The sequence below is a fragment of the Pleurodeles waltl genome, chromosome 1_1, assembly GCF_031143425.1.
Source record: "Pleurodeles waltl isolate 20211129_DDA chromosome 1_1, aPleWal1.hap1.20221129, whole genome shotgun sequence".
Lineage (NCBI taxonomy): Eukaryota > Metazoa > Chordata > Amphibia > Caudata > Salamandridae > Pleurodeles > Pleurodeles waltl.
Genome location: NC_090436.1, coordinates 423,317,319 through 423,343,375, shown reverse-complemented (window position 1 = coordinate 423,343,375; position 26,057 = coordinate 423,317,319). Strand labels below are relative to the sequence as shown.

Here is a 26,057-nt window from a genome sequence, read left to right as displayed (position 1 = left end):
GTGCTTGAGATGAAGGGCCCAGTTCAGCGGTGCTTGAGATGAAGAGCCCAGTTCAGCGGTGCTTGAGATGAAGGACCCAGTTCAGCGGTGCTTGAGACGGCGGTGCCCAGTTCAGCGGTGCTTGAGATGAAGAGCCCAGTTCAGCGGTGCTTGATATGAAGGGCCCAGTTCAGCGGTCCTTGAGATGAAGAGCCCAGTTTAGCGGTGCATGCGACGGCGGTGCCCAGTTCAGCGGTGCTTGAGACAGCGGTGCCCAGTTCAGCGGTGCTTGAGATGAAGAGCCCAGTTCAGCGGATCTGGCCATGGCGTGGAGCTCATTTGCCACCTGTCCTGTGGCTGGCGGTGCCTTCCTGCCCATCTGTCCTGTGGCTGGCGGGCCCTCCTGGGCTGCAGTGCCGGGCATGTTGGTGGCCTCCTGCCCACCTGGGATGGGCCTGGCGGGGCCCTCCTGGCCAGCTGGGCTGATGGCGGTCTTGTCGGGCGTGCTGCCCTTCCCAGCCTTCCCTGATCGCCTGTGGCCCTTCCCCACCTTGGGCGGTGTGACAGCTGTCTCCACAACTCCTGCCGGAGCCATGGTAGGGGTTTTTGTGCCTGGTGTCTTCACCCTTTCGCGCCGGCCACTGCCTATCTTTGATTGTTTCTCCGGGGGTGGGCTGCCCGTGCCTTGGCTCCGTACTTAACTGGTTGCCCTGGAGGGTGGGGGACTCCATAGTCCATGGCAGACTGTCATGACAGGGCCCGGTTGTGTGGTGGCTGAGGTGCTGACTGGAGTCCTATGACATGAACGGGGTGGGGGAGTTGGTGGAAAGAGGTTAAGTTTGGACAGGAAAAGCTTTTTAGGAGCAATGGGAGGGGTAGGTGTAGTGGGTATGGGAGTGGAGGAAGAGGATGTGGTTGTAGGAGTTTGAAGTCTGGTGTATTTGGGTGCAGGTGCTTGGGCTGGAGGCTGTCGTGAGGTGGATGGCTGTTGGGTGGGTGGCTGCCTGCGTTTGTGTATCTTGGAAGAGGGGGTCACAGACACACTGGGAGAACACACAGGGGATGTGTAAATGGCAGTGGGGGTGGTGACTGCACATGTGCGGGGGGTTCTGGTGTGTGTGCTGGAGATGGACGTAGTGGCTGACGATGTAGTGCATGCAGGTGTGAGTGGAGACGTGACAGGGAGGGAGGAGGGAGACGAGGAGGAGGGGGACACAGTGGAGGCAGTGGGTGTTGGTATGTCTGTATGTGGATGTTGCTTGTGTGAATGCCTGTGTGATGTGTGGTGCTTATGTCTGCCTGAGCTTCCCTTGGGTGTTGAGGTGTGTGCAGGCTGGTCTGATGGTGTGTCTGGGATAGGCAGAGGTACAGGTGATAGGGTCTGGGTGGAGGAAGTTGGAGGGGGGAGGCTAGAGACAGGGACAATGGCTGCCATCAGTGCTGAGGCCAGAGTGTTGAACGATCGCTGAAGGGCAGCCTGACCAGAATGAATGCCCTCCAGGTATGCATTACACTGGTGCACCTCTCTTTCGACACCCTGGATGGCATTCAATATGGTAGACTGCGCAACAGTGAGCGTCCTCAGGAGGTCAATGATCTCCTCACTGAGGGCAGCAGGGGTGACTGGGGCAGGGCCTGAGGTGCCTGGGGCGAAGGAGATACCCACTTTCCTGGGTGAGCGGGCACGGGGCAAACGCTGAGGGGCTGCTGGGAGGGCGGTGCTGGTGCGCTGGGTGGCGGCTGTAACTGTTGTTGCGGGGGCACAGATGTGGCCGCCACCACAAGGGAGCTCTCTTCAGAGGACGAGTCCATGTCACTTATGTCTTCCTGAGTCCCCGCTGTGGAGCTCCCCTCGCCCTCCGTCCCACTGGTGAAATCGGAATCCGTTGCATGGCCCTCCATGGCCATGTGGGATACAGCTCCCTCGTGCTCCGATACCACTTCTCCTCCGCCTGATGATGCTAATGCACACATGAACAGGAAAACCACAAAAAAAGGGGGGGGAGAAAATAAAGACATGTTGAGTGCATGCATTGGCGACACCGTTGGCGGACAGGACAGACACAGAAGCCCCCTGCACTACGCCGCGCACTTGGGGTCCACTACTCAATCCGTGGGACATGGCCTACAAGCCTATGGACGACATCTGCACACATAGATGACACAGGGCCATGAATAGCTGTACTTGGCACCCTACAGAGGTGGGGGGCGGGAGCACAGGGCCATGCCTTACGGAGGGGCCTAGCCTACAGAAATCGCCCTGGCCTAGGGCTCCCCACAGCCCTCCTCCCCCACCCAAACACCTCCACTGCACGCAAAGTCACCAGAATAAGAGTGTACTCACCCCCTTGTGTCTGCTGTGATGCCCTCACGCGCCCATCCAAATCGGGGTAGGCCACCGCCAGGATCCGGAACATCAGGGGGGTCAAAGTCCGACTGGCACCCCTCCCACGTTGGGAGGCCATCCCCAGCTGAGCCTCCGCCGTCTTCCTGCTCCAGCGTCGGATGTCCTCCCATCTCTTCCGGCAGTGGGTGCCCCGTCTGTGGTGGACACCCAGGGTCCTGACGTCCTTGGCGATGGCACGCCAAATATCAATCTTCTGGTGGGCGCTGACCTATGTGAAATGTACAGGGGGAGAAAAAGAGTCATCACCTTCTGCATCCTCAATGTGAGTGGCCCCCCATCCCTACCCTTGCCATGTGGCACATGCTCTCATCCGTCGTTTGATGCATGCCTCAATCGCTCCCCTCCCCACCATCTTTCATCCACCCCACTCAACACAGGCATTGGCCACTAAGCATGGCCCCAGTGTACTTGCCTGTTGGTCTGGAGGACCGTAGAGTAGCGCATACTGGGGGAGGACCCCATCCACGAGTTTATCCAATTCCTGAGCAGTGAAGGCAGGGGCCCTTTCCCCAGTCGCATGAGCCATTGTCTCTTCCAGACCGAAGTCCAGACCAACAGGGATCCCCCCTCTAGTGCAGGTGCTGTCAGTACTCCATTTCTTTGCAAGTGGGTCATTTCAAACAACAGTGGCCATATCATCAGGGATGTCCCAGCCTATGTTTTCCAAGGTGTTGTCCAGAGTGTTGTCTGCCCTGCTGAAACACATGCGGAGCTACATCATTTTCTCTGAGGTGGGGGATTTGCCCACAGTGAAGGGTGATTTCTATGCCCTTGGACATATCCCCAACATCATAGGTGCCATTGATGGGACCCATGTGGCTTTAGTACCCCCCAGCAGGAGTGAACAAGTGTACAGAAACAGGAAGAGTTATCATTCTATGAATGTACAGATGGAGTGTTTGGCAGACCAGTACATCTCCCATGTTAATGCTAAGTTCCCTGGCTCAGTGCATGACGCGTACATCATGCGGAATAGCAGCATCCCTTACGTGATGGGTCAACTCCAGAGGCAACGTGTGTGGCTAATTGGTGACTCGGGTTACCCAAACCTGTCATGGCTACTGACCCCAGTGAGGAATCCCAGGACAAGGGCAGAGGAACGGTACAATGAGGCCCATGGGAGAACTAGGAGGGTGATCGAGCGGACCTTCGGCCTCCTGAAGGCCAGGTTCAGGTGCCTCCATATGACAGGTGGATCCCTATTGTACTCACCAAAGAAGGTGTGCCAGATCATCGTGGCCTGCTGTATGCTTCACAACCTGGCTTTGCGACGCCAGGTGCCTTTTCTGCAGGAGGATGGTCCAGATGGTGGTGTTGTAGCAGCTGTGGAGCCTGTGGAGAGTGAAGACGAGGAAGCCGAAGAGGACGACATAGACAACAGGAACGCAGTAATACAGCAGTATTTTCAATGACACACAGGTAAGATTCCAACCCGGCATATTACATATACTTAACCCCTACTACCTCTCTACTGTCTGACCTTTTCCCCCCAGTGTATGGTAACTGAGTTGTGACTTTCCCTTCCAATTTCAGAGATGCGGGCCCCACTGCGTGACATCTGCTTTGTTTCCCCATGGACTACAGCTGTGTGACAGTGGTATGTTGGCATCACAATGTAAATATGCATTTTTAGCACGGTAATGTCTAATACATTTGTACAAACTCACAGCCAGACTCCTGATTGTTTTGTGCAATAACTGTGTTTATTTCAGTGCTCTATATTGGTGGGTGATTGCAAATCGATGAGGGGTGATGGTGGAGGATTGTCCATGGCAGAGTCCAGACTATTAGTATCACAGGTGCATTGTCCAAATGCCTGTGGAAAGTGGAGCATGAGCAGTATTAGGATGGACAGGGTGTCAATGTGGGACAGTGGGATGACAATCAGGGAGGTATCCTTTCCTGGCGGGGGTCTTGGCATCTTACTCTGTCTTCTTCCTGGATCTCAGGGCCCGCTTGCGGGGTGGTTCTCCTTCTGCAGGGGGTGGGGTGCTGGTGGCCTGTTGGTCCTGTGGTGGGGCCTCCTGTCCACTAGCGCCGGCAGAGGTGGTAGGCAGTTCTTGGTCCATGCTAGTGTCAGGGGCCCTTTGTGGTGCCACAGTGTTCCGCAATGTGTTGACTACCTGATTCAGAGCCCCTACAATGGTGGCCAGGGCGGAACTGATGTTTCGTAGTTCCTCCCTGAACCCCAAATACTGTTCCTCCTGCAGAAGCTGGATCTCCTGAAACCTGGACAGGACCGTCGCCATCGTCTCCTGGGAGTGGTGGTAGGCTCCCATGATGGAGGAGAGGGCCTCGTGGAGAGTGGACTCCCTGGGCCTGTCCCCCCCCTGTTGCACAGCAGCCCTCCCAGTTCCCCTGTTTCCCTGGGCCTCTGTCCCCTGGACCGTGTGCCCACTACCACTGCCCCCAGGTCCCTGTTGTTGTTGGGGTGGTGGGTTAACCTGGGTGCCCTGTAGTGGTGGACACACCGCTGATTGACGTGTCCTGGGGACAGAGGTATGGGCCCGCTGGGTGGGTGCTGTGCTGGTGTTCCCAGAGGGGGGAAGGTCTGCTATGGGCTGTGGCTGTCTGAGGGGAACCGACTGTCCAGAGGTCCCCGATGGGCCGGGCTGGTCATCTAGATCCAGGTCGACAGAGCTGCTGTCCTCACTGTGGGCCTCTTCTGGGGGTGGAGTGGACATTTGTGGACCCTCCTGCGCGGTGACGTGGCATTCGGGTCCTGCAGGGGTATAAAAGTATGGTTATTGCATTTGTGTGTGCCATAGCGTGTAATGGGTGAGTGCCCGTGTACCCCAGTGCTGGAATTCCCGTGTGGGGGCTTTTGTGACGGTGGTTTGGGGGGGGATGGGTATGTGCAGTGGGCATGCTTTGTTGATGGGTGTCCATGCTTTGTGGTCGCATGCAGGGCTTGGGGTTGGGATGGGTGGGCTGTGATGGGGAGACATTTGCAAGGAGCAGGATGTGATGGGGGTGAGGGTGAGGGTGGGGGTATGTGTTGGCATGCTGGTGGGGTGGGGGGGATGAAGTAGTGAAGATGAGACTTACCAGAGTCCATTCCTCCAGATACTCCTGCGAGGCCCTCAGGATGCAGGATTGCCAAGACCTGCTCCTCCCATGTTGTAAATTCTGGGGGAGGAGGTGGGGGTCCGCCGCCAGTCCGCTGCACCGCGATGTTGTGCCTGGATACAATTGAACGCACCTTCCCCCGTAGGTTGTTCCACCGCTTCCTGATGTCGTCCCTATTTCTTGGGTGCTGTCCCACAGCGTTGACCCTATCGACTATTCTGCTCCATAGCTCCATCTTCCTGGCAATGGTGGTGTGCTGCACCTGTGTTCCGAAGAGCTGTGGCTCTACCCGTACAATTTCCTCCACCATGACCCTGAGTTCATCCTCCGAGAACCTGGGGTGTCTTTGTGGTGCCATGGGGTGGTGTGGGTGATGTGTGGGGTGGATTGTGTGGTGATGTGTATTGGTGTGTTGTGTGAAGTGTGTGGAAATATTGCTGGGTGAAAGTAAAATGCGCGTCTGGGTGCTCAGTTCTCTTTTTCTCAGTGCGTGGTCCCGATTCTATAGGAGTGGGGGTTTGAGGGTGATGTGGGTGTGTGTTTTATATTGTGTTGGGTGTGTGGGAGTGGTGTGTGTATGTGTGTATTTGTAATTGTCCAATGTGGCTGTGTTTTGTAAGTGTGTGTGTATATTGAGCGCGCCGGTGTGTACCGCCAATGGTATACCGCGGTTGAAAGACCGCCGCGTGGATTCGTGTGTTGTGATAGTGTGGGCGTATTTCTGTTGGCGTGACGGTGGAGGTTTGGTCATCGCCAGTTTCTTGCGCCCTTTGGTGTTGCGGACTTTTGTGGATGTCTGTATTTTGGCGGTTTGCCTGTTGTGGGTCAGAATGACCGTGGCGGTTTACCGCGGCCGCGGCGGTATGTTGGCGGTCTTCTGACAGCGGTAAGCGGCTTTTACCGCCAAGGTTGGAATGACCACCTTTGTCTTTTATTTCAGTTTCCGTGCCAACTTCTTCCTATATGGTCTGAGGACTTTGTGCAGAGAAGGCCGAAACCCTTGCACTAATAGGCCTTGCTGAGGCTTACTTCGACACCCAGACGTGGGTCCCGTGCTCACTATGCCACCAGATTCATGCTAGCCTGGCTGAAGAGAGGTGAAACCCCGAAACCGGTCCCAGGAATCTTGTTTCTGGTCCAGGGAGGAATCAGGCTGGACTGCTCCCATAAGGAACAGGTTCAAGACTGATTTGCATATGGCTGGGTCCAAACTAAAAAGGCATGGTGAGCAAAAAAACTGATAAATTAAACCCAGATCTGTGACTGTGCGTGAATGTCTGATTTATTCTGCATTCCGTCCATCAACTGTTCTTTGTGCTTTTGTCGCCCCAAGTGGGAAGGGTATGCCCAGACGTGGGTCCTGTGCTCACTATGCCACCAGATTCAAGCTAGCCTGGCTGAAGAGGGGTGAAACCCCGAAACCAGTCCTAGGATGCTTGTTTCTGGTCCAGGGAGGACCTGGTCTGGCAGTTTGGGTTGGGCTGTTCCCATAGGGAACAAAGTCAAGATTGATTTGCATATGGCTGCGTACAAACTGGAATGGCATGGTGAGCAAAAAAACTGATGGACTAAACCCAGATCTGTAACTGGGGGTGAATGTTTGGTTTGTTCTGCATTCCGTCCATCAACTGTTCTTTTTGCGTTTGTTGCCCCAAGTGGGAAGGGTATGCCCAGACATGGGTCCTGTGCTCACTATGCCACTAGATTCAAGCTAGCCAGGCTGACAATGGGTGAAACCCCGAAACCAGTCCTAGGATGCTTGTTTCTGGTCCAGGGAGGGCCTGGTCTGGCAGTACTGAACTGTTTGCATAGGGAACAAGAGCAAGACTGATTTGCATATGGCTGGCTCCAAACTGGAATTGCATGGTGAGCAAAAAAACTGATGGATTAAACCCAGATCTGTGACTGGGGGTGAATGTTTGATTTGTTCTGCATTCCGTCTGTCAACTAGTCTTTTTGCATTTGTCACCCCAAGTGGGAAGGGTATGCCCAGACGTGGGTCTCGTGCTCACTATGCCACCAGATTCAAGCTTGCCTGGCGGAAGAGGGGTGAAACCCCGAAGCCGATCCCAGGATGCTTGTTTCTTGTCCAAGGAGGACCTGGTCTGGCAGTTCGGGCTGGTCTGTTCCCATAAGGAACAGGGTCAAGACTGGAATGGCATGGTGAGCAAAATAATTGATGGATGAAACCCAGATCTGTGACTAGGTGTGAATGTTTGATTTGTTCTGCGTTTGTTGCCCCAAGTGGGAAGGATATGCCCAGACGTGGGTCCCGTGCTCACTATGCCACCAGATTCAAACTCGCCTGGCTGAAGAGGGGTGAAACTCCAATACCGGTCTCAGGATGCTTGTTTCTGGTCCAGGGAGGAGCTGGTCTGGCAGTTCGGGCTGGACTGTTTCCATACGGAACAGGGTCAAGACTGATTTGCAGATGGCTGGATCCAAATTGGAATGGCATGGTGAGCAAAAAAACTGATGGATTAAACCCAGATCTGTGACTGGGGGTCAATGTTTGATTTGTTCTGCATTCCGTCCATCAACTGTTTTTTTTTGCCCATTCTGCCTGAGAGCACAAATCGAGGGCGCACAGGCCAATTCTGACACTGCTCTCATCCTGTCAGCAGCATCATAGCAGTATTAGGATTGGCCACAGGGCAGGCTGGGAACCTGTGCCTGCAGTGGACAGTGGAGCCTGAACAGTGATGCAGCAGGTATGTGTTTTTTAGTTGTTTTGTACCCCCCACCCCGTTGTCCCGACACCAGCTGCACCTGGTTTCTGTGGCCCTCTCATCACACCAGGGACAGAAGCTGCTTCTTTGAAGAGTCACCCTCTGTCCTAACACATACCCTTTTCTATATGTCACCTCTGAAAACAGCCATTACCTTTTTGAATCCCATTGCAAATGCGAAATTCTTCCCTGCCTGACCTGGAAGACCCAGCTCCTGTCTCACAGCCCAGCTCCCCATGAACTGGTTTTCACAATCTCCACAATCTTAAAATTCTCTTCCCCGACCTCACCAAGGGGCATATTTATACCCCATTTGCGCTAAATTTGCGTCATTTGTTTTTACTCAAATTCAGCGCAAAAGTAGCTCCATATTTATATTTAGAGGTTTAGCCTCATATTTAGCCCCCGTGCTAAAATGATGCACGGGTGGGAGGAGGGGCTAAATTAAATTAAATTACTTACCTTTACTTACCCTCCTTCCAGGGATGGGATTCCTTATCCTCAGGTGTGGGTGTTCTTGGACTTGGTGTTTAACCATGGAAATGGGTCCAAGGTCCCCTAATGCCTGGTCTGACCCAGGTGTTAAGCTTTGCACCATTATTTAGCCCCTCCTCCCACCTGTGCGTCATTTTAGCATGGGGGGATAAATATGGGGCTATGGGAATAGCACACTTTTTTTTTTATGGGAACACCTACCTTGCATGTCATTGACGCAAGGTAGGTTCACGCATCCAAAAAATAGTGCAAACTCCAATATTAGACACTCATTGTAGTCCTTTGTAGGCAAAACTCTCCATCCGTTCGCTAGGCACAAGGTGATGTCTTGATTGTTCATGCAATATCTCTAGTGGCCAGATTGACCTGAAGGAACCCAGGCTATATGTTAGTAGGGTGGGTGTGTGGAAACCCCTTAAACCGTTCTCTACGTGCCTTTGATGTGCACAGGACCCATATCTTGCTATGGAACATGAAGCGAAAAGCAGTGGGGTGTTCCGCACGATGTGTTTATGGTGCACTCATTGATAGATTAATTATCGCTGGCATTTGTTAACCAAATAAAGACACTCTTACTTACGATTTATAGCTGGCTGTACCCGCTCCACTCTGTACGTTAGGAGAAGTTGCAAATGTATAGATTTCTTTGCATGTTGTGTAGGCTTTTGAATTTGACATGCCATCAGTAACCATCAGTACACCTACTATACTTCCCATACCTTTGGTATCATAATATATGTCAATGTGTTCAGATGAAATAATGAGTTGACAGAAAATAGGATCATATCTAACACAGAAAATGCTTTTACTGGCAATTTAAAATGTTTTTTCAGGTGATCAAATCTTGACAAATGGCTTTATTTTTTTTCTGAACTAAAATTGAAATAGGGGAAACCTTTGACAATGTGATGAGAATATTTATTGTATGAAACTAAATTCTACAATACGTTGCAGGGCCAGGCTGGGAACCTAAAGCCTGTGCACCAAAATAAAGTGGTCCCAAACTAAAAATTAAGTGGTCCCCAATGGTAAATCATGGCAGCTCGAAAATTTTGCAAAAAGAACAGATGATGGACAGAATGCTGAAAAATGTCAAACATTCACCCTTGTCACAAAACTGGGCCTTAATCCATTGTTTTTATGTATGCCACGCCATTCCTGTTTTGGACCCAGCCATGTGCAAATCAGTCTTGACCCTGCTCCCTATGAGAACAGTCCAGCCCGAACTGCCAGGCCAGATCTTCCCTGGACCAGAAAACAAGCATCCTGGGACTAGTTTCTTGGTATCACCCCTCATCATCCAGGCTAGCTTGAATCCGGAGGCCTAGAAAGCACAGGACCCACGTGTGGGCAGTCGTGGGTCCCATGCTCACCGCCCGCAACTAGACTGCTGACCATAAAATGGTGGTGGAAATGAGGAAAGCATCTAGGCCAGTACAAGTTAACAGACAAATGTGGTAAGGTCCCCCATGAACCCCAAACCTAAAGTGCAACTGTTGTGCTAAGCGCCCTCAAATAGCAGCTGAAAGAGACTGGACCTGTTCATTTCAGAACTAAATTGCCCTGATTCACCTTGCACTCCTGAATTCCAATGGTTTGGTTTGGATTGAAGGCAGTGTTCTAATGTTCCTGCAGCTGATAGGTGAATTAAGGAGAAGTGAGTATAAGTAGGGTGATACTTTGTACTAGGCTGTGCCATTTGAACCATGGTATTTCACACTGAGTAGTGCAATGACAGGTTTGTTGTTTGGGTAAAGTGTCATGCAAGATGTATGCAGTCTATGAGTGCTTTGGTTATGCAGCTTTGATTTGTAAGATAATAAGGATGTTGGTTATTGTGATTGTCATGCTTTTGTTTTATTTCTGAGTTGTGTTTTTGTGGTGTCCAAGTAGTTTTTAAAGGGCTTTGGGTTAATTATGAAATTTTGCATGTTTATCATGTTTATTGGTTGAATTTATTGTGATTTATGTATTCATTAGTTAAGGTTTGGTCATCAGATTTAATTAAAAAATCTGAGATATTTAGATATAAACTTGTTGTTGGTACTTATGTGCTAAGATGAGATGTGTATTCTGAAGCACAATATTCACACCGTGATAGGGATACCAAAGGTCTTGTTGTGAATGCATACTGATTTAGGTTGGTGGTCACTTATTCTTTGGTGCACAGGAGTAAACGCAGTAGCCAAAGGTGGGTTACCACGCAGCAAGAACCCGCTTTCCCTGTATCTGTGATTTCTGTTACAGAAATCTGATTTTCCTTTTTCTTACATAAAGCGGGCAAGCGCTGCTAATAGTTAATTGTTTTAAGAGTGTTGCATTCAGATTTTATAATGTAGCAATATGTGCTGTGAGTTATTGATTGTTGGACGGTGAGATGAAGAGACACACTGTGATTAGTTAACTCTGAACAGGGCGCAATGCAATTGGTTCATTGTGTTGTGAGTTGCGCTGTGTTTGGCTGATTATATCAGATGGTGTTGCACTAGCATTGACTAGTTGTTGTGGAGTGCTGCATTTGGATTAGTGCACTGTTGTTGTTTATTGCATGATTAAATGGAGTGAGAATCAGTGGAAGACTGGGAATCTTGCTTAATAAATCATCTGGTCATATTAGTAGGGGAGAGAAAAGCCATTAGAAGGCACACATGCATAAACCATAGCTTTCAATATGAGCTTACATATTGTCCAGTGGATTAAATAATGGAATAAGATTACCTCTGATGACAAGAACACACCATTTCCCTTGAATATTACATTTAAAGAGAGAAAGCTTGAATTGTTGAGACTTGGAATGTATGAAATGAAATACCAACAAATATCCACTCAATTCAAGGCATTGAAGGCATGGGAGAAAGAACGCAGGAGAATGAAGACACAGATTAGACACTCTTATGGTAATTGGCTAGATGCAAGGTGGAATTCTAAACATCAAGCATGGCACGGAGACATGATTGACGATGTGCGTGCTTATCCATTGTGACATTGTGTGAGAAAACAAGAAGGAGCTAGTAGGCAAGAAAGAGAGCCAGATCAAGGATTAGTGAAAGGGACAAAGGGTCAGATGATGATGAAGAAGAAGGGTTCCGAGATGATTTACTAAATTCAAGACCACCTCCATATCAGATTGTGGCCCCTTCTGTAGCACCAATTCCACATGGATCAAAAGATTCAAGAGCTGGTGCAACCAAGGGTGCAAGTGCATCCGCTGCCTGAGCGCATCAGAAGTAGAAATCACTTCTGTGGTTTCACGTGCATCTACTGATGTAAATGCCACACAAACTGTTGCCACTGCTGCAGTAATAGAATCACAGCTTCCACACAGAGAACCAGCACCCAAAGAAATTAATGTATTGCAGTTAAAAATTTAATTTGAAGAGATTCTGGAGGGTACAATTGTCAAAGACAAATTGAACACCTATAATAAGGCTGAGTTGCGATATGTAAACAAGGAAGCTGCAAGGCAGGCACACAAGGCACATGAAACATAGGAGAGTTTGGATGATGAATATAAGATTGATCTGAATGAGAATTATACCTTGTAGATGAATTTCAGAATGGGAATGAAGACATAAAGGAAATGAGAACCCTGAGAGAATATGTTAAGGGGTTAATAAACTGTGTCAAGGATTGGAGAGAACTGAAGAAATATGAGGATTGATTGGCAAAGAAAGAAGAGGTTAAGGTAAAAAAGAAAAATGTAGTGTGCGAAGTTGAAAGAGAAACGGGTGTATGTCTGCTTTCATTCCACAGAATTTCCCCAGCTGACAAAGGAGCTGGGGAAATGGTATGAGGATGTAGAAAGGATTTTAACTCCATGAAAGGTGCTTTGGGAAGATTTAAATACATTTTGTGAGGTTGTTGTTCTCAGGGATTTGTGAACGGGCCCACACATGAACCCACTAGAACAGCCCAAAATGGTCCTTCTCATGAAGTACAGAGAGGTAATTGACCACTTAAAGCTGGACGCCCCTCAGAAAGAGGTTAACTGATCCACAAATATGCGAGCACCCCAAGAACCAAAGGACTTGGTGCATCCTATTATGAGAAGTTAACACAGATTTACAGATAGAACAGCAGAATACAGGATCCAGCCCGCAGAGACCCTAGTGGTTTCATTTTGTCGTTGGTCCTTGAGTTGCACCCAGAGGTAAGTTCTCAGAGACAGCAGAATGTGATGTCTTTGCAGACAAAGTCTGTGGATGAGATCTTGAAGATTGCAAAGTATTGTACTGATATTCAAGACGTCAAACAGAGAAAGAGCCCTAGATTTTAGTAATATCCTTTGATAACTGTTTCAGCCAGTTTTTAGCAGTCTCTGAAAGTCCCTCTGTACGTGGCCATAACCAATTACAATGATGTTGCCTGTTGGGGGTGGAGGATTGCATGCTTGGTGCACTTCTAAAGGTAGACCAGAGTGGCTTTTATGTAGAAGGTGAAGTGAATGGCCACCCAGTATCATTTTTTATCAATACAGGTACTATCTGCTCCATAGTTTGTCTAATGGAGGTTCCAAACCTACCTCTCTCGGGAAAGGAAATCAAACTTGTAGATATTTTGAATAGCCAGATCACAAATCAAGCTTCAATAAGTGCTCCTATAAGAATTGGTCCTACTGAAGATAGCAACATATTAATACCTTGTGACACAAGTCCTGTTAATTTGGGATCTTTTGTGTAAATTGAATTGCACTATTTTCTGTACACTAGTAAGAATGGTAATTCAGACTCATGATGAAGATGCTGACTTTTGATAAAGAACAAACTACCTCCTGATTTGAAAAGCAAGGTAAAAGTAAGTTTGGGATTTTAAATGCCAGGACATTGGACCAATGAAAGATGTAGCTCCAGTGAAAATAAAACTGAAACCAGCTACTGTTTATCCACGAGCTCCCCAATATAATCGTAGTCCAGATGCAGTGGTCATAATGACAGCTGTCATAGAGAAGATGACAGAGCAGGGCAATCTAAAATAAGAGTTAGGGAGACCCTTTAATTTCCCCATCCTTGCACTCCAAAAAGTAAAAAAATTATTGAGAATAATGCAAGATCCTAAACAAGTTAAAAAAATGGTGATCCCATTTTGTCTTGTGGTACCGAATCCTGCTGTGATACTTTTCCAAATTCCATCAAGTGTGGAATGGTTCACAGACATTGACTTGTGCCAAGCATTCTTTTTCCTTCCCTTACATGAGTACAGTCTCTTTTAGCATTTACTTTTTTGAGTAAGATCCTGGTTTAGTATAGAGTTCCTCAGCGGTGTACAGAAAGCCCATTAATATTTAATCAAATATTGATGAAATGGAGATCTTACAGTTGCCCTGTAATCCAGTGCTGGTACATTATAGAGTGGACTTATTGGTGGCATCTAAAACAAAAGAAAGCTGCAGATTTGACACAATTGCCTTGTTAAAGCACCAGCAGAGAATGGGCACAAGGTGTCTCAAAGTACTCCAGTCCTGTCAGAAAGAAGAAACATATTTGGGAAGGGACCCTGAGAAAGGAGTTAGACAGGTATCCAAAGAACACATCTCTGCAATTCTAAAAGTGAAACCACCCACTACAAAAAGAGAAGTCAAGATGTTTGTGGGAATGGTTGGCTACTGTTGTCAGTAGATTCCAATCTTTTCCCTAGTGGCAGAGCCTCTACAAAGGCTCACTTACAATGATGTGAGGGTTATGGTACCCTGGAAATTCTGAATTAATGAATGCCTTCCTCGAGCTCAGAAACAATCTCTGCAGTGTGCCATTTTTGGAAATGCCTAATTATAAGAATAATTTTTTTAAAACTCTTTTACCATGAATGTGATGGATGTGCATTATCTGTGTTGGCACAGACCCATGGACAAGTGAAACGGCCAGCGGCTCACTTTTCAGACTCACTGGATCTGTGGCACTTCTCAGCTGCCTCACATCAATTGCTGCTGTTTGTGCAGCTATCCAGCAGAGTGAGGGAATTTAATGGATTACAGACTGGTTGTTATTGTTCTTCTTTCATTTGAGATTTTTCTGGCTCATGCTCGAACTCAGCACATGACCAGAAGCCTTCTAACGAGATATAGCAAATAATCTTGGTGGAAAGCATTTCCATCTGCAGTTGCAATGTTTTGAACCCTGCCACACTTTTGCCAGTTTCAGATACTGATGATGAGGTAGTTGATTTTGATCATAACTATGTAGATGTCACAGAATTATATACCAAGCCAAGTGTTACCATTTACTCTGACAGCCAGTATGGGTTTGGCATGGTCAATGATTTTGAACAGTTGTGTACATAGAGGGATATTATGACATCCTCTGGTTCCAATGTCAGGAATGAGATCCACATTCTCAAACTAATTGAAGCACTGCAGTTACCTAGAGAAATTGCTGTTGTGAAACACACTGCTTTCGAGAGAAGTAACAAATTGGACATTTCAGGAAATCACTACATTAAACAGATGGCTAAATACTGTGGATTTGGATCCAGCTTTTTCAAGGAAGATGAATCAAGTAACACTGACAGTTCCAGTGTGACAAATATGTTATTGAAGACAGTGCATACTCTGATAGAGCTCAGATGAGCCCAATGTGAAGTAAGCACCCGACATTGAGAAGGAAAAGTGTGTTAGAACAAGATGTGTGAAAGGCAAGAGTGGCACCTGGCTTTGGAATGATGGGAGGCCAGTGCCAGTGCTACCTGATTCCCAGTTGACCATTTGGTGCAACACTATCATGGCTATATGCATGTCGGGAAGGACGGAATGATTCATACCTTTCAAAAGTACTGGTTCAACACTCCTTTCATGTACATGGCTGAAAGTTTGTGTCAGTGATGCATTACTTGCCAGCAGGTAAATGCTTGAAAACAAAAGTTGTGACCATGAGTCACATCAAAACATCTGATGGTTCCTTTAATCACCTCCCACTTGAGTTTGTTGAAATGCGTGTCTCTAACAGGCTGAGATATATGTTAGTTTTAGTCTGCCTTTTCTCCCGCTGGATCAATACATACTGGACTAGAAAGAGTGACAATCTCACTGTAGTCAAACTATTGTTGAGGGGAATAGGCCCCTTGTTTTGGCATGCCAATTTCTTTAGAATCAATCTGAGGTACCTATTTCAAGAAAAACGTCTTTGAATTACTTTGTTTAGCCTTGGGGATTCTTCAAAAATTCCACTGTCATTACCTAGCAGAAGCATCAGGAGTAGTGTAGCAGGTCAATGGTACATTGAAATCCAGAAGTGCAAAAGCATGCGCCTCGACCTCACCCAAATGGCCGGATACACTCCCACGTGCACGAGTCTCACATGCACACCACACAAAAGAACAGTGGCGGCCCGTCCTTTAGGGCGGAGGGGCCACGCCCCCCCACCTTTTGCCCCTCATGAAGAGTGTCTGTCAGGCTGAACAAAGGTCAGCCTGACAGACACTCTCCATGTTCTGCTCAGGCAGCCAGGAGCAGACATACATGATTTGCGCACACTCCTGGCTGCCTGAGCTGAACTTTGCTGGGCTGAGGAAATCACAGATCCTATGGGCGTGACCTCCTCGACTCAGCAAAGGTGCCTAGAGGCCCTCCCCTGGGTGACGGGGAAATCGTCACCAATTGTCAATCTCCCTGGGCGCTTCAGGTTTAAGCCCTGAAATGCCGAGGGCGAGTGTCAATCAGTGACACTTCGTCACAGATTGGGGTGGGGTCAGCAGTCTCACTGACCCCATCCCACTCTGTGACGAGGCTGGGACTGCTGCCTTCCCTCATTGGCTGACCTAAGGTCAGCCAATGAGGGAAGGCAGCAGTCACAACCCTCCTGGGACCTGGAGGTTGAAGGTAAGTGTGTGTGTGTATGTGTGTGATGTTTTAAATTGAATGTTTGGTGCGCGCGTGCCTGTTTGAGTGTTATGAGTGTTGTTAATGGATGTTCGTGCGTGTGTGAAAGAATGAGTTTGTGCGATCTTTTAAAATGAATGTTTGGTGCATGAGTGCATGTTTGAATGGTATGAGTGTTGTTAATGGATGTGTGTGCGTGTGTGTCTGTGTGTGAAAAAATGAGTGTGTGTGTGTGTATCCCGCCCGCCCCCCTCCCTCCTAAAGCTGCCGGCCGCCACTGCAAAAGAACACAACTTTACCCCCAGGAGGTGCGGATGGGGAGGGCCATTAGAGTACTATCTCTTCCTGCAGCTGTACTTGTAAACATCACAGATGCCATTGTTCTTGAGTATTGCAGAATACTGGCTGATGTTGTGTGTTCTATCTTTCATCAGGTGGACTTGGCAACTCCGGCAGGAGGACAGGAAGAGTGCCACAACCTCAGTCCTGGATATTAGATCCATATGAAGAAACATGCTCATAAGAACTGTCTGGAGCCTCGTTGGAAGAGCCCATGCCAGATGATCTTTGTGACAACTCTACTGTGAAATGCGCTAGATTGCCACAGTTGATTCACATGTTACAGACGAAGAGGGTGAGACAAGCTGATGAAGAAGTGGTGACAACAGCCACTAATTAACAGAGCCAGGGCACCACCTGATGTGGATGTCCTAAAGGAGAAGCACAAGTTGTGATTTTAAAAGATGAGTGTCAGCAGATTCAGTCCAATCAAGCCCTGGTACTACAGGGGCAAGATCAAGACAAAGATACACAGAGTCTCATATCCAGAGAAAGAGGCAAGGATCAAGACTCAAGTTACATATTACCCAAACTCCTGGCAAATACTGGATTGTTGTGAGGGACAAAGATGATTCATGTGAAAACAATCCTTAACCTGTGACAAATGAAGTGAGGGCACTAGCAGGGGGTGGGAACAGATCTGAAGACAAAGGCAAACACTATGGTTCAGAGTGAGTCATAAGCACTTCAAGTGAAAGAGTGCATCACAAGGCAGAGTGGCCTTGAGATTCCAAAGGAAGAAAGAAAACATTGAAAAGCACTTGAGGACCCAAGACAATGAAGGAAAAAGAAACAGAAAGTAGAGCAAGGTGACAGTGAAGACGAAAAAAGCAAAAGGCCAAAGAGACTAAGGGCCTCATTTCAACCTCCGCGGTCTTTTTTCAAGACCGCTGAGGTACCGCCGTGCTGAAGACCGCCAGCGCAGTGCATCATGACTGCTGGCAGCCCTCCGTCCTTTTTCGGATGGAGAGCCGTCAGCAGCCATACTGGCGGTGGCAGGGAAGTGGAGGCTGCTCCACCTCCACCGCCCCATCATCAGAACACCACCGACTGAATACCAACCCAGGATTCAGTGTAGCGGTGTTATGGTGATGGGGAGCTGGCAGCGGAGCAGCCCCCATTGATCCTGTTCCCTCCCGGAGGATCACCGTACAAGGTAAGGTGATCGTCCGTTAGGGGAGGGGGTGAGGGGGTGTTGTGTGTTGTGTGCGTGCATGGGTGTGTGCGTGTGAGTATGTAGAGGGGGTGTGTGAGTGAGTATATGCATGCAGGGGGTGTGTTGTGTGTCTGGAAAATGTGTGCGGGTTGGTCTGTTTGCATGTCTGTTTGTATGTGTGCGGGTATGTGTTGTAGTGTATGTGTGCGTGTAGGGGTATGTGTGTGTTAATGTTGGGGGTGGGGGAGGGGAGCGGGGGTGTGTGTTAATGTTGGGGGTGGGGGTCCTGCCACCTTTGGGGGGAGGTGGAGGGTCAGGGTGTGGGGGGGAGGACTCGGGGTGGAGGATACCCCTATCAGTGCCAGGCAAGGAATTCCCTGGCACTGATAGTGCCTACCGCCATGGATTTCATGGCGGTTCCAAACCACACGAAATCCATGGCAGTATGCAGCGTCCTGATACCGCCGGTGGTCTGGTGACGCCGCCGGGCTGGAGACTGAAGTCTCCAGCCCAGCGGTCGTCACCGCCCTGGCGGTCAGAGTGCAGAAGTGGTGGATGACCATGGCGGTAACCGCCACTTCTCCCCCGCCCGCCAGGGTCATAATGAGGGCCTAAATGTTCCTAACAGAAAGTATGCTGGTCCTGAATAATCATATCTAGTTAATGTCCAGAAAAGTGAGAAGTTAGATAAAAAACCATTGACTTGGCAGATTGTGAATTCATTATTGAAAGGCCCCAAGAACATAAACTGATTAAAACCAAGACAAACTTTCATGAATAGTTTCCTGATGCAATATTTAACTGAGATTCGAACTAAAATCTTGAAGTTAAATCCTGTTTGTTTTATACCTCAGGTATCCAGTCGAAGATATTAGGGGGCATATTTATACTCCGTTTGCGCCGAATTTGCGTCGTTTTTTTTAACGCAAATTTGACGCAAAACTAACTCCATATTTATACTTTGGCGTTAGACGCGTCTAGCGCCAAAGTTCATGGAGTTAGCGTCATTTTTTTGCGTGAACACCTTCCTTGCGTTAATGATATCCAAGGTAGGCGTTCCCGTCTTAAAAAATGACTCCGATGCATATGCGTCGTATTTATACTCCCGGGCAAAAATGACGCCCGGGAGTGGGCGGGTCTAAAAAACCCGCATTAGCGCCGGATTTTAGCGCCTGGGTCAGGGCAGGCGTTAAGGGACCTGTGGGCTCAGAATGAGCCCAGAGGTGCCCTCCCCTGCCCCCAGGGACACCCCCTCCCACCCTTGCCCACCCCAGGAGGACACCCAAGGATGGAGGGACCCACCCCAGGGAACTTAAGGTAAGTCCAGGTAAGTATTTTTTTTTATTTTTTTTTGTGGCATAGGGGGGCCTGATTTGTGCCCCCCTACATGCCACTATGCCCAATGACCATGCCCAGGGGACATAAGGCAAGGGGGCATGACTCCTGTCTTTGCTAAGGAGTCATTTCAATGGGGGATGGGCGTCGTAAAAAAATGGCGCAAATCGGGTTGTGGCGATTTTTTTGCCTCAGCCTGACTTGCACCATTCCCCCTACGCCGGCGCTGCCTGGTGTATGTCGTTTTTTTCAACGCACACCAGACAGCGCCGGCGGCTAACGCCGGCTAACGTGATTCAATAAATACAGCGCCCGCATGGCGCTTCAGAATGGCGTTAGCCGGCGCTAATTTTTTTGCCGCAAAACTGCGTTAGCGCAGTTTTGCGTCAAAAAGTATAAATATGGCCCAATGTGTTTCTCACGAGAACTTAACCTTGATTTGTAGCGATATTTTTACTTATTACTGAGGTGTCTCAGGAGCACCAGGGAATGGAACTGTATTATGTAAATCTGCATGACAACATCGACTAATGATTTGACATTAGAAATTATATCATTCATTTTCTATTTTGATTGGGGTAACTGTGTGAGATCCTAATGTAATTCTATTCATGCATAGGTTCCTTTGCTTTTTTTTTTAAATAAAAAGCACCCTTTTTCAGAGGGTGTTGGGCTCACTCTCCCCTGATCATTGGAAGGCAATACTTTGTTAGAGTGACTTCTGATTTATGATTTATTCACTTGTGCTAAATTATACTTTGTTATGCTTTTTCATATCTTTCACTTCATTATAAGAATCACGCTTTTATATGACAAATGACTGACTGACTCTTTGCCATTCAATTCACTTTTTTAATGCCTTTAGCTTTACAAATGAACATTCATGGTTTTCACTGTAATACTGATCATTTTTTATTGTGAAGCATAATGTGCTTTACATTTAATTCTGAAATGTTGAGGAATATTTAGGTTATATGTTGACCAGTGCCAGGTGAGGAGTAACAAAATCAATAGTGGATTAAAACGGCTCCTGGTTCGTCAGAAGTGTTTTAACTTTACAGAAAAGCAAAGTATAATTAGAAGTAGTTATAATGAATATAATCCGCACTGCACTACACATCAGCTTTCTGACATGTAGTTGAGTCAATTATCACATTTCCTAAAAACACATGACAAGTCTTTTTACTGCCAATCAGCAACACATCATTAAGGACCTGATTTATATATTGGGGGAGAGGGTACTCTATTGCAACGGCGACAGAGTTTCCTTCCTGCCAATATAGTGGTCCGCCTCCCGCATTTAAATGTGGACGACTTCAGGATTAATCACGGTGGAGACTCTTCTGTCTCATCAGTGCTTGGGGAGTCAGGGCCATTGGAGAAATCCAATACAAATAGTTACTCTGCTGGAAGTCATACAGGTCTAAAGCAAATATGAATGTAAGTGTGATTGGACCAGTAGGTATATAAGCTTTACTTCCAACCAGTTTCTGCTACAGGGATAGCCACAAGGAAAACTTTTCAAACCGGATTAGTGTGTGAACGCAGGAAGTGTCATATACTGTGACATGAAACATTCCTCATCAAGGCGTAGTTGATAGTTCTTTTAAATGACCTGGCAGTATTGTTACCAAAAAGCCTCACCACAGTATTCATTGGATTCATCTTCACCACCACTGCAGTCTAGTTTTCGGTTGCAAACAGAAGCCGCTGATAGGCAGGTGGTTCTATCATCACATAAAAAGCCACTTTTGTTTGATGCTGTTTTACACTGGCGATTAACTGAAAGGAAAAAGAAAGAAAGTACTCTTCAAAATCAGTATCTTCTAGTTCAACAACCAACATTTCTAGGTCACAAAGCGGCTTACATACAGATGAAGTCGAGGACAGGGTAATGTAATGTAAAGTTTGGGTTTGGTCTCTACCATAAGTAAAAAACTTATAGGGTGGGTGTGATATTTTCATCAACATGCATCATTGAATAATTGTTTTCTTTAAGTCTTCGATCCTGTCTAGTCCTCTGCAGGAAAAGGTGTGATCGCTAGCAGTGAATGAGATGCCAAGTGAAGGCCGGTGTAAGGCCCCTCACTGTAGGAAGATTATTGAGAGTGTGAACAGTTCAGGTGTGCCACCCCACGTTTCAGAAACATCTGCATGGAATGGTGAGGGCTCTGTGTAGGTGTCTCTTGCAGATACCATTGGTGACTTTGATGCAAGGGGTCTGATAACCCGAATGTAACCCTCTACAACAAATCGAAGGAACAAGAATCTGCCTAGGGTATGCCAGAATGTCAACATGCATGAGAAGTGATTGTGATTAAGAGGGTGACTGCTTAAAATTGCCTGGGTAAGCCTGAGTTTGGAATTTGCAGACACAAGTTGATGCTGCAGCGTGCTATAAAATGTGTTCCGTTATGGACCTCTTATTTCACCACATGTCCAAGGAAGGATTCCATGCGCTTGAAAGAGTTCAAAGGGACAGCACTTTGCTTCCATAAGGTCACCTAACAAGGAGTGCCTGTTCCGCCACCTCAAAGAGCTGAGGTGGTCCTGTATAATATTTACTACATTAAGAAGAGGATTTTCTGGCATAGGATAGTTAGTGGTCAGCTTGTCTGGTTAGTGGTAAACCTGGAGGTGGAAAGGGTGCTTTTGGTAGCCCCTGTGTATGCTCTATCTGTAATTCACAGAAGACTAACCTAGCACACTGATGTCCTTTACCAATGATTCCAGCTACCCATGTCTGAACTAGCTTTCAGAAAGAATGAGGAAAGTAAAACCTTTGAGCTACTAACCAGGCTTTCCATCCCACGAACTAGCTGCAAGATCAGTGGATCACAGAGTAGGCTGGATGAGCAACACTTTGGACCAGTGGATGTCAACAGCATTGGCTTAATTACCCTTTGTAATATGCTATATGGTGCTCCATTTCTAGTTCCCCCAGTGAGAGGTCACGTGGGGAGGATTTATTTAAAGGTAGAAAATGCAGTAATCCATTGTGAGTGTGTCTTCATAACAACAGCCGACGTGTTTTGTCACGACAATTGAATTTTTCAAGGCTGTAAACATATGAAATTACAATCAAGCGGAGATAATCAACACAATTGTCAGAATCCTATCATAGGTGAGAGGGAGGGATGAAGAAAGAGACCAAGCACCCATTTCCGATGAACAAGTGCATCAGACGAGAACAAGCACCCATATCAGACGAACAAGTGCATCAAACAAGAAAAAGCGTGTTATGCGCCGTGACAAGTCCCATTGACAGGAAAACAAGAACCATGGTGACTCCCGCTACCACAGTGACACAGGACGTCAGTCCCAAAGAAACCTAGTGAAAAAATGTATCATTGAGGTTGACACATGAACATCGAGTCACAAAATGGAAAAAAACATCTAAAGTTACCTACACCAGATTTAGAAAGGTGCGCATATCCTAGACAAAGAGCAGTATCCTAGTGGTGTTTAGAAAAGGGGAAGACTCAATAAGTTATATGTAATGGTCCTGTGTTACGGAGTCCTTGGTAGATGTGGTTCTCCCAAAATATTGTAATGGAGCTAGGTGGAAAGATGGTAAGATTCAAGGAATTATATTACAGACTATAGGTAGATGACCTAGTTAAAGTATAGCTAAAATATAACACTGACCTAACAGCAGAAATCAGTCGCCCAAGTGGTAGAGTAGAATTGCACGTAGCAGCGTGGACACAAGATAATGTATTAACATCCTAAATCAACAGTATGAATCAAAAGAGGAGATCAAACTGAGTGGGGAAAAAATGTAAATATAAGCGTACATCTACTAGTTAACCCCTTCGCTGCCAGGCCTTTCCCCCCTCCTGTGCCAGGCCTTTTTTCGGCTATTTGGGGCAGTTTGCGCTCAGGCCCTCATAACTTTTTGTCCACATAAGCTAGCCTAGCCAAATTTGCGTCCTTTTTTTTCAACATCCTAGGGATTCTAGAGGTACCCAGACTTTGTCGGTTCCCCTGAAGGAGGCCAAGAAATTAGCCAAAATACAGTGAACATTTCGTTTTTTTCAAAAAAATGGGAAAAAGTGGCTGCAGAAGAAGGCTTGTGGTTTTTTCCCCTGAAAATGGCATCAACAAAGGGTTTGTAGTGCTACAATTACCAGCTTCCCAGCTTTCAGGAACAGGCAGACTTGAATCAGAAAACCCAATTTTTCAACACAAATTTGGCATTTTACTGGGACATACCCCATTTTAAAGATTTTTTGTACTTTCAGCCTCCTTCCAGTCAGTGACAGAAATGGGCAGGAAACCAATGCTGGATCCCAGAAACCTAAACATTTCTGAGAAGTAGACAAAATTCTGAATTCAGCAAGGGGTAATTTGTGTAGATCCTACAAGGGTTTCCTACAGAAAATAACAACTGAAAAAAATAAAATTGAGGTGAAAAAAACAGCAATTTTTCTCTACGTTTTACTCTGTAACTTTTTCCTGCAATGTCAGATTTTTGAAAGCAATATACTGTTACGTCTGCAGGACTCTTCTGGTTGCGGGGATATATAGGGCTTGTAGGTTCATCAAGAACCCTAGGTACCCAGAGCCAATAAATGAGCTGTACCCTGCAGTGGGTTTTCATTCTATACCAGGTATACAGCAATTCATTTGCTGAAATATAAAGAGTGAAAAATAGCTATCAAGAAAACCTTTTTATTTCCAAAATGGGCACAAGATAAGGTGTTGAGGAGCAGTGGTTATTTGCACATCTCTGAATTCCGGGGTGACCATACTAGCATGTGAATTACAGGGCATTTCTCAAATAGACGTCTTTTTTACACACTGTCTTATATTTGGAAGGAAAAAATGTAGAGAAAGACAAGGGACAATAACACTTGTTTTGCTATACTATGTTCCCCCAAGTCTCCCGATAAAAATGATACCTCACTTGTGTGGGTAGGCCTAGCGCCCGCGACAGGAAATGCCCCAAAACACAACGTGGACACATCACAATTTTTGACAGAAAACAGAGGTGTTTTTGCAAAGTGCCTACCTGTAGATTTTGGCCTCTAGCTCTAGCTCCACCAGGGAAACCTACCAAACCTGTACATTTTTGAAAACTTGAGACCTAGGGGAATCCAAGATGGGGTGACTTGTGGGGCTCTGACCAGGTTCTGTTACCCAGAATCCTTTGCAAACTTCAAAATTTGGCAAACAAAACACGTTTTCCTCACATTTCGGTGACAGAAAGTTCTGGAATCTGAGAGGAGCCACAAATTTCCTTCCACCCAGCGTTCCCCCAAGTCTCCCGATAAAAATGATACCTCACTTGTGTGGGTAGGCCTAGCGCCCGCGACAGGAAATGCCCCAAAACACAACGTGGACACATCACAATTTTTGACAGAAAACAGAGGTGTTTTTTGCAAAGTGCCTACCTCTAGATTTTGGCCTCTAGCTCAGCCGGCACCTAGGGAAACCTACAAAACCTGTGCATTTTTTAAAACGAGAGACCTAGGGGAACACAAGATGGGGTGACTTGTGGTGCTCTGACCAGGTTCTGTTACCCAGAATCCTTTGCAAACCTCAAAATTTGGCTAAAAAAACATGTTTTCCACTCATTTCGGTGTTAGAAAGTTCTGGAATCTGAGAGGAGCCACACATTTCCTTCCACCCAGCGTTCCCCCAAGTCTCCCGATGAAAATGGTACCTCACTTGTGTGGGTAGGCCTAGCGCCCACAAAAGGAAATGGCCCAAAACGCAACGTGGACACATCACATTTTTTCACAGAAAACAGTGCCTACCTGTGGATTTTGGCCTCTAGCTCAGCCGGCACCTGGGGAAACCTAGCAAACCAGCGCATTTTTTTAAACTAGAAACCTAGGGAAATCCAAGATGGGGTGACTTGCGGGGCTCCGACCAGGTTCTGTTACCCAGAATCCTTTGCAAACCTCAAAATTTGGCCAAAAAAACACGTTTTCCACTCATTTCGGTGACAGAAAGTTCTGGAATCTGAGAGGAGCCACAAATTTCCTTCCACCCAGCGTTCCCCCAAGTCTCCCGATAAAAATGGTACCTCACTTGTGTGGGTAGGCCTAGCGCCCACGAAAGGAAATGGTCCAAAACACAACGTGGACACATCACAATTTTTGACAGAAAACAGAGGTGTTTTTTGCAAAGTGCCTACCTGTAGATTTTGGCCTCTAGCTCAGCCGGCCCCAGGGGGGCAGAAATGGCCTAAAATAAATATGCCCCCCTCGTACCCTCCCGGGGAGCGACCCTTGCCTACGGGGTCGCTCCCCTTGCGTGACATTGGCGCAAAAAAAAAATCCCTGGTGCCTAGTGGTTTCTGTTCCCTTGGGGGCAGATTGACCTAAAATCAGCCGATCTGCTCCCAAGGGGGCCAGAAATGGTCTAAATACAATTTGCCCCCCAGGGGAGTGACCCTTGCCTAATGGGTCACTCCCAATCTCTAAAAAAACAAACAAACAAACAAACAAAAAAACAAAAACAAAAAAATTGCCCTGGCGCCTAGAGGTTTCTGCCCCCCCTGGGGGCAGATCGGCCTAATAACAATAGGCCGATCTGCCCCCGGGGGGATGGCAGAAATGGCCTAAAATAAATTTGCCCCCTCACCCCTCATAGTTCATAGGTAGGGAGGACGTTGGAGAGGCAAAGAGTAGGAACAAGTACTATATATGCAGAGAACATATAAGTATCATCAATACATGCATTGTTAACAGAGTTGCTTAGTAGTCCCATGCTATATCACTGTTATCT

The 26,057-nt window shown here is 47.2% G+C and overlaps 1 protein-coding gene across 1 annotated transcript in view; it reads right to left on the bottom strand.

Moving 5' to 3' along the window:
• The window catches only part of LOC138275469 (low-density lipoprotein receptor class A domain-containing protein 1-like), a 211,391-nt gene that overhangs the window by 37,608 nt on the left and 147,726 nt on the right, over positions 1 to 26,057 (bottom strand). Inside the window, exon 5 of the mRNA XM_069219140.1 lies at positions 20,964 to 21,101. Coding sequence (XP_069075241.1) covers positions 20,964 to 21,101 — 138 coding nt within the window. The remainder of the gene's footprint in view (positions 1 to 20,963; positions 21,102 to 26,057) is intronic.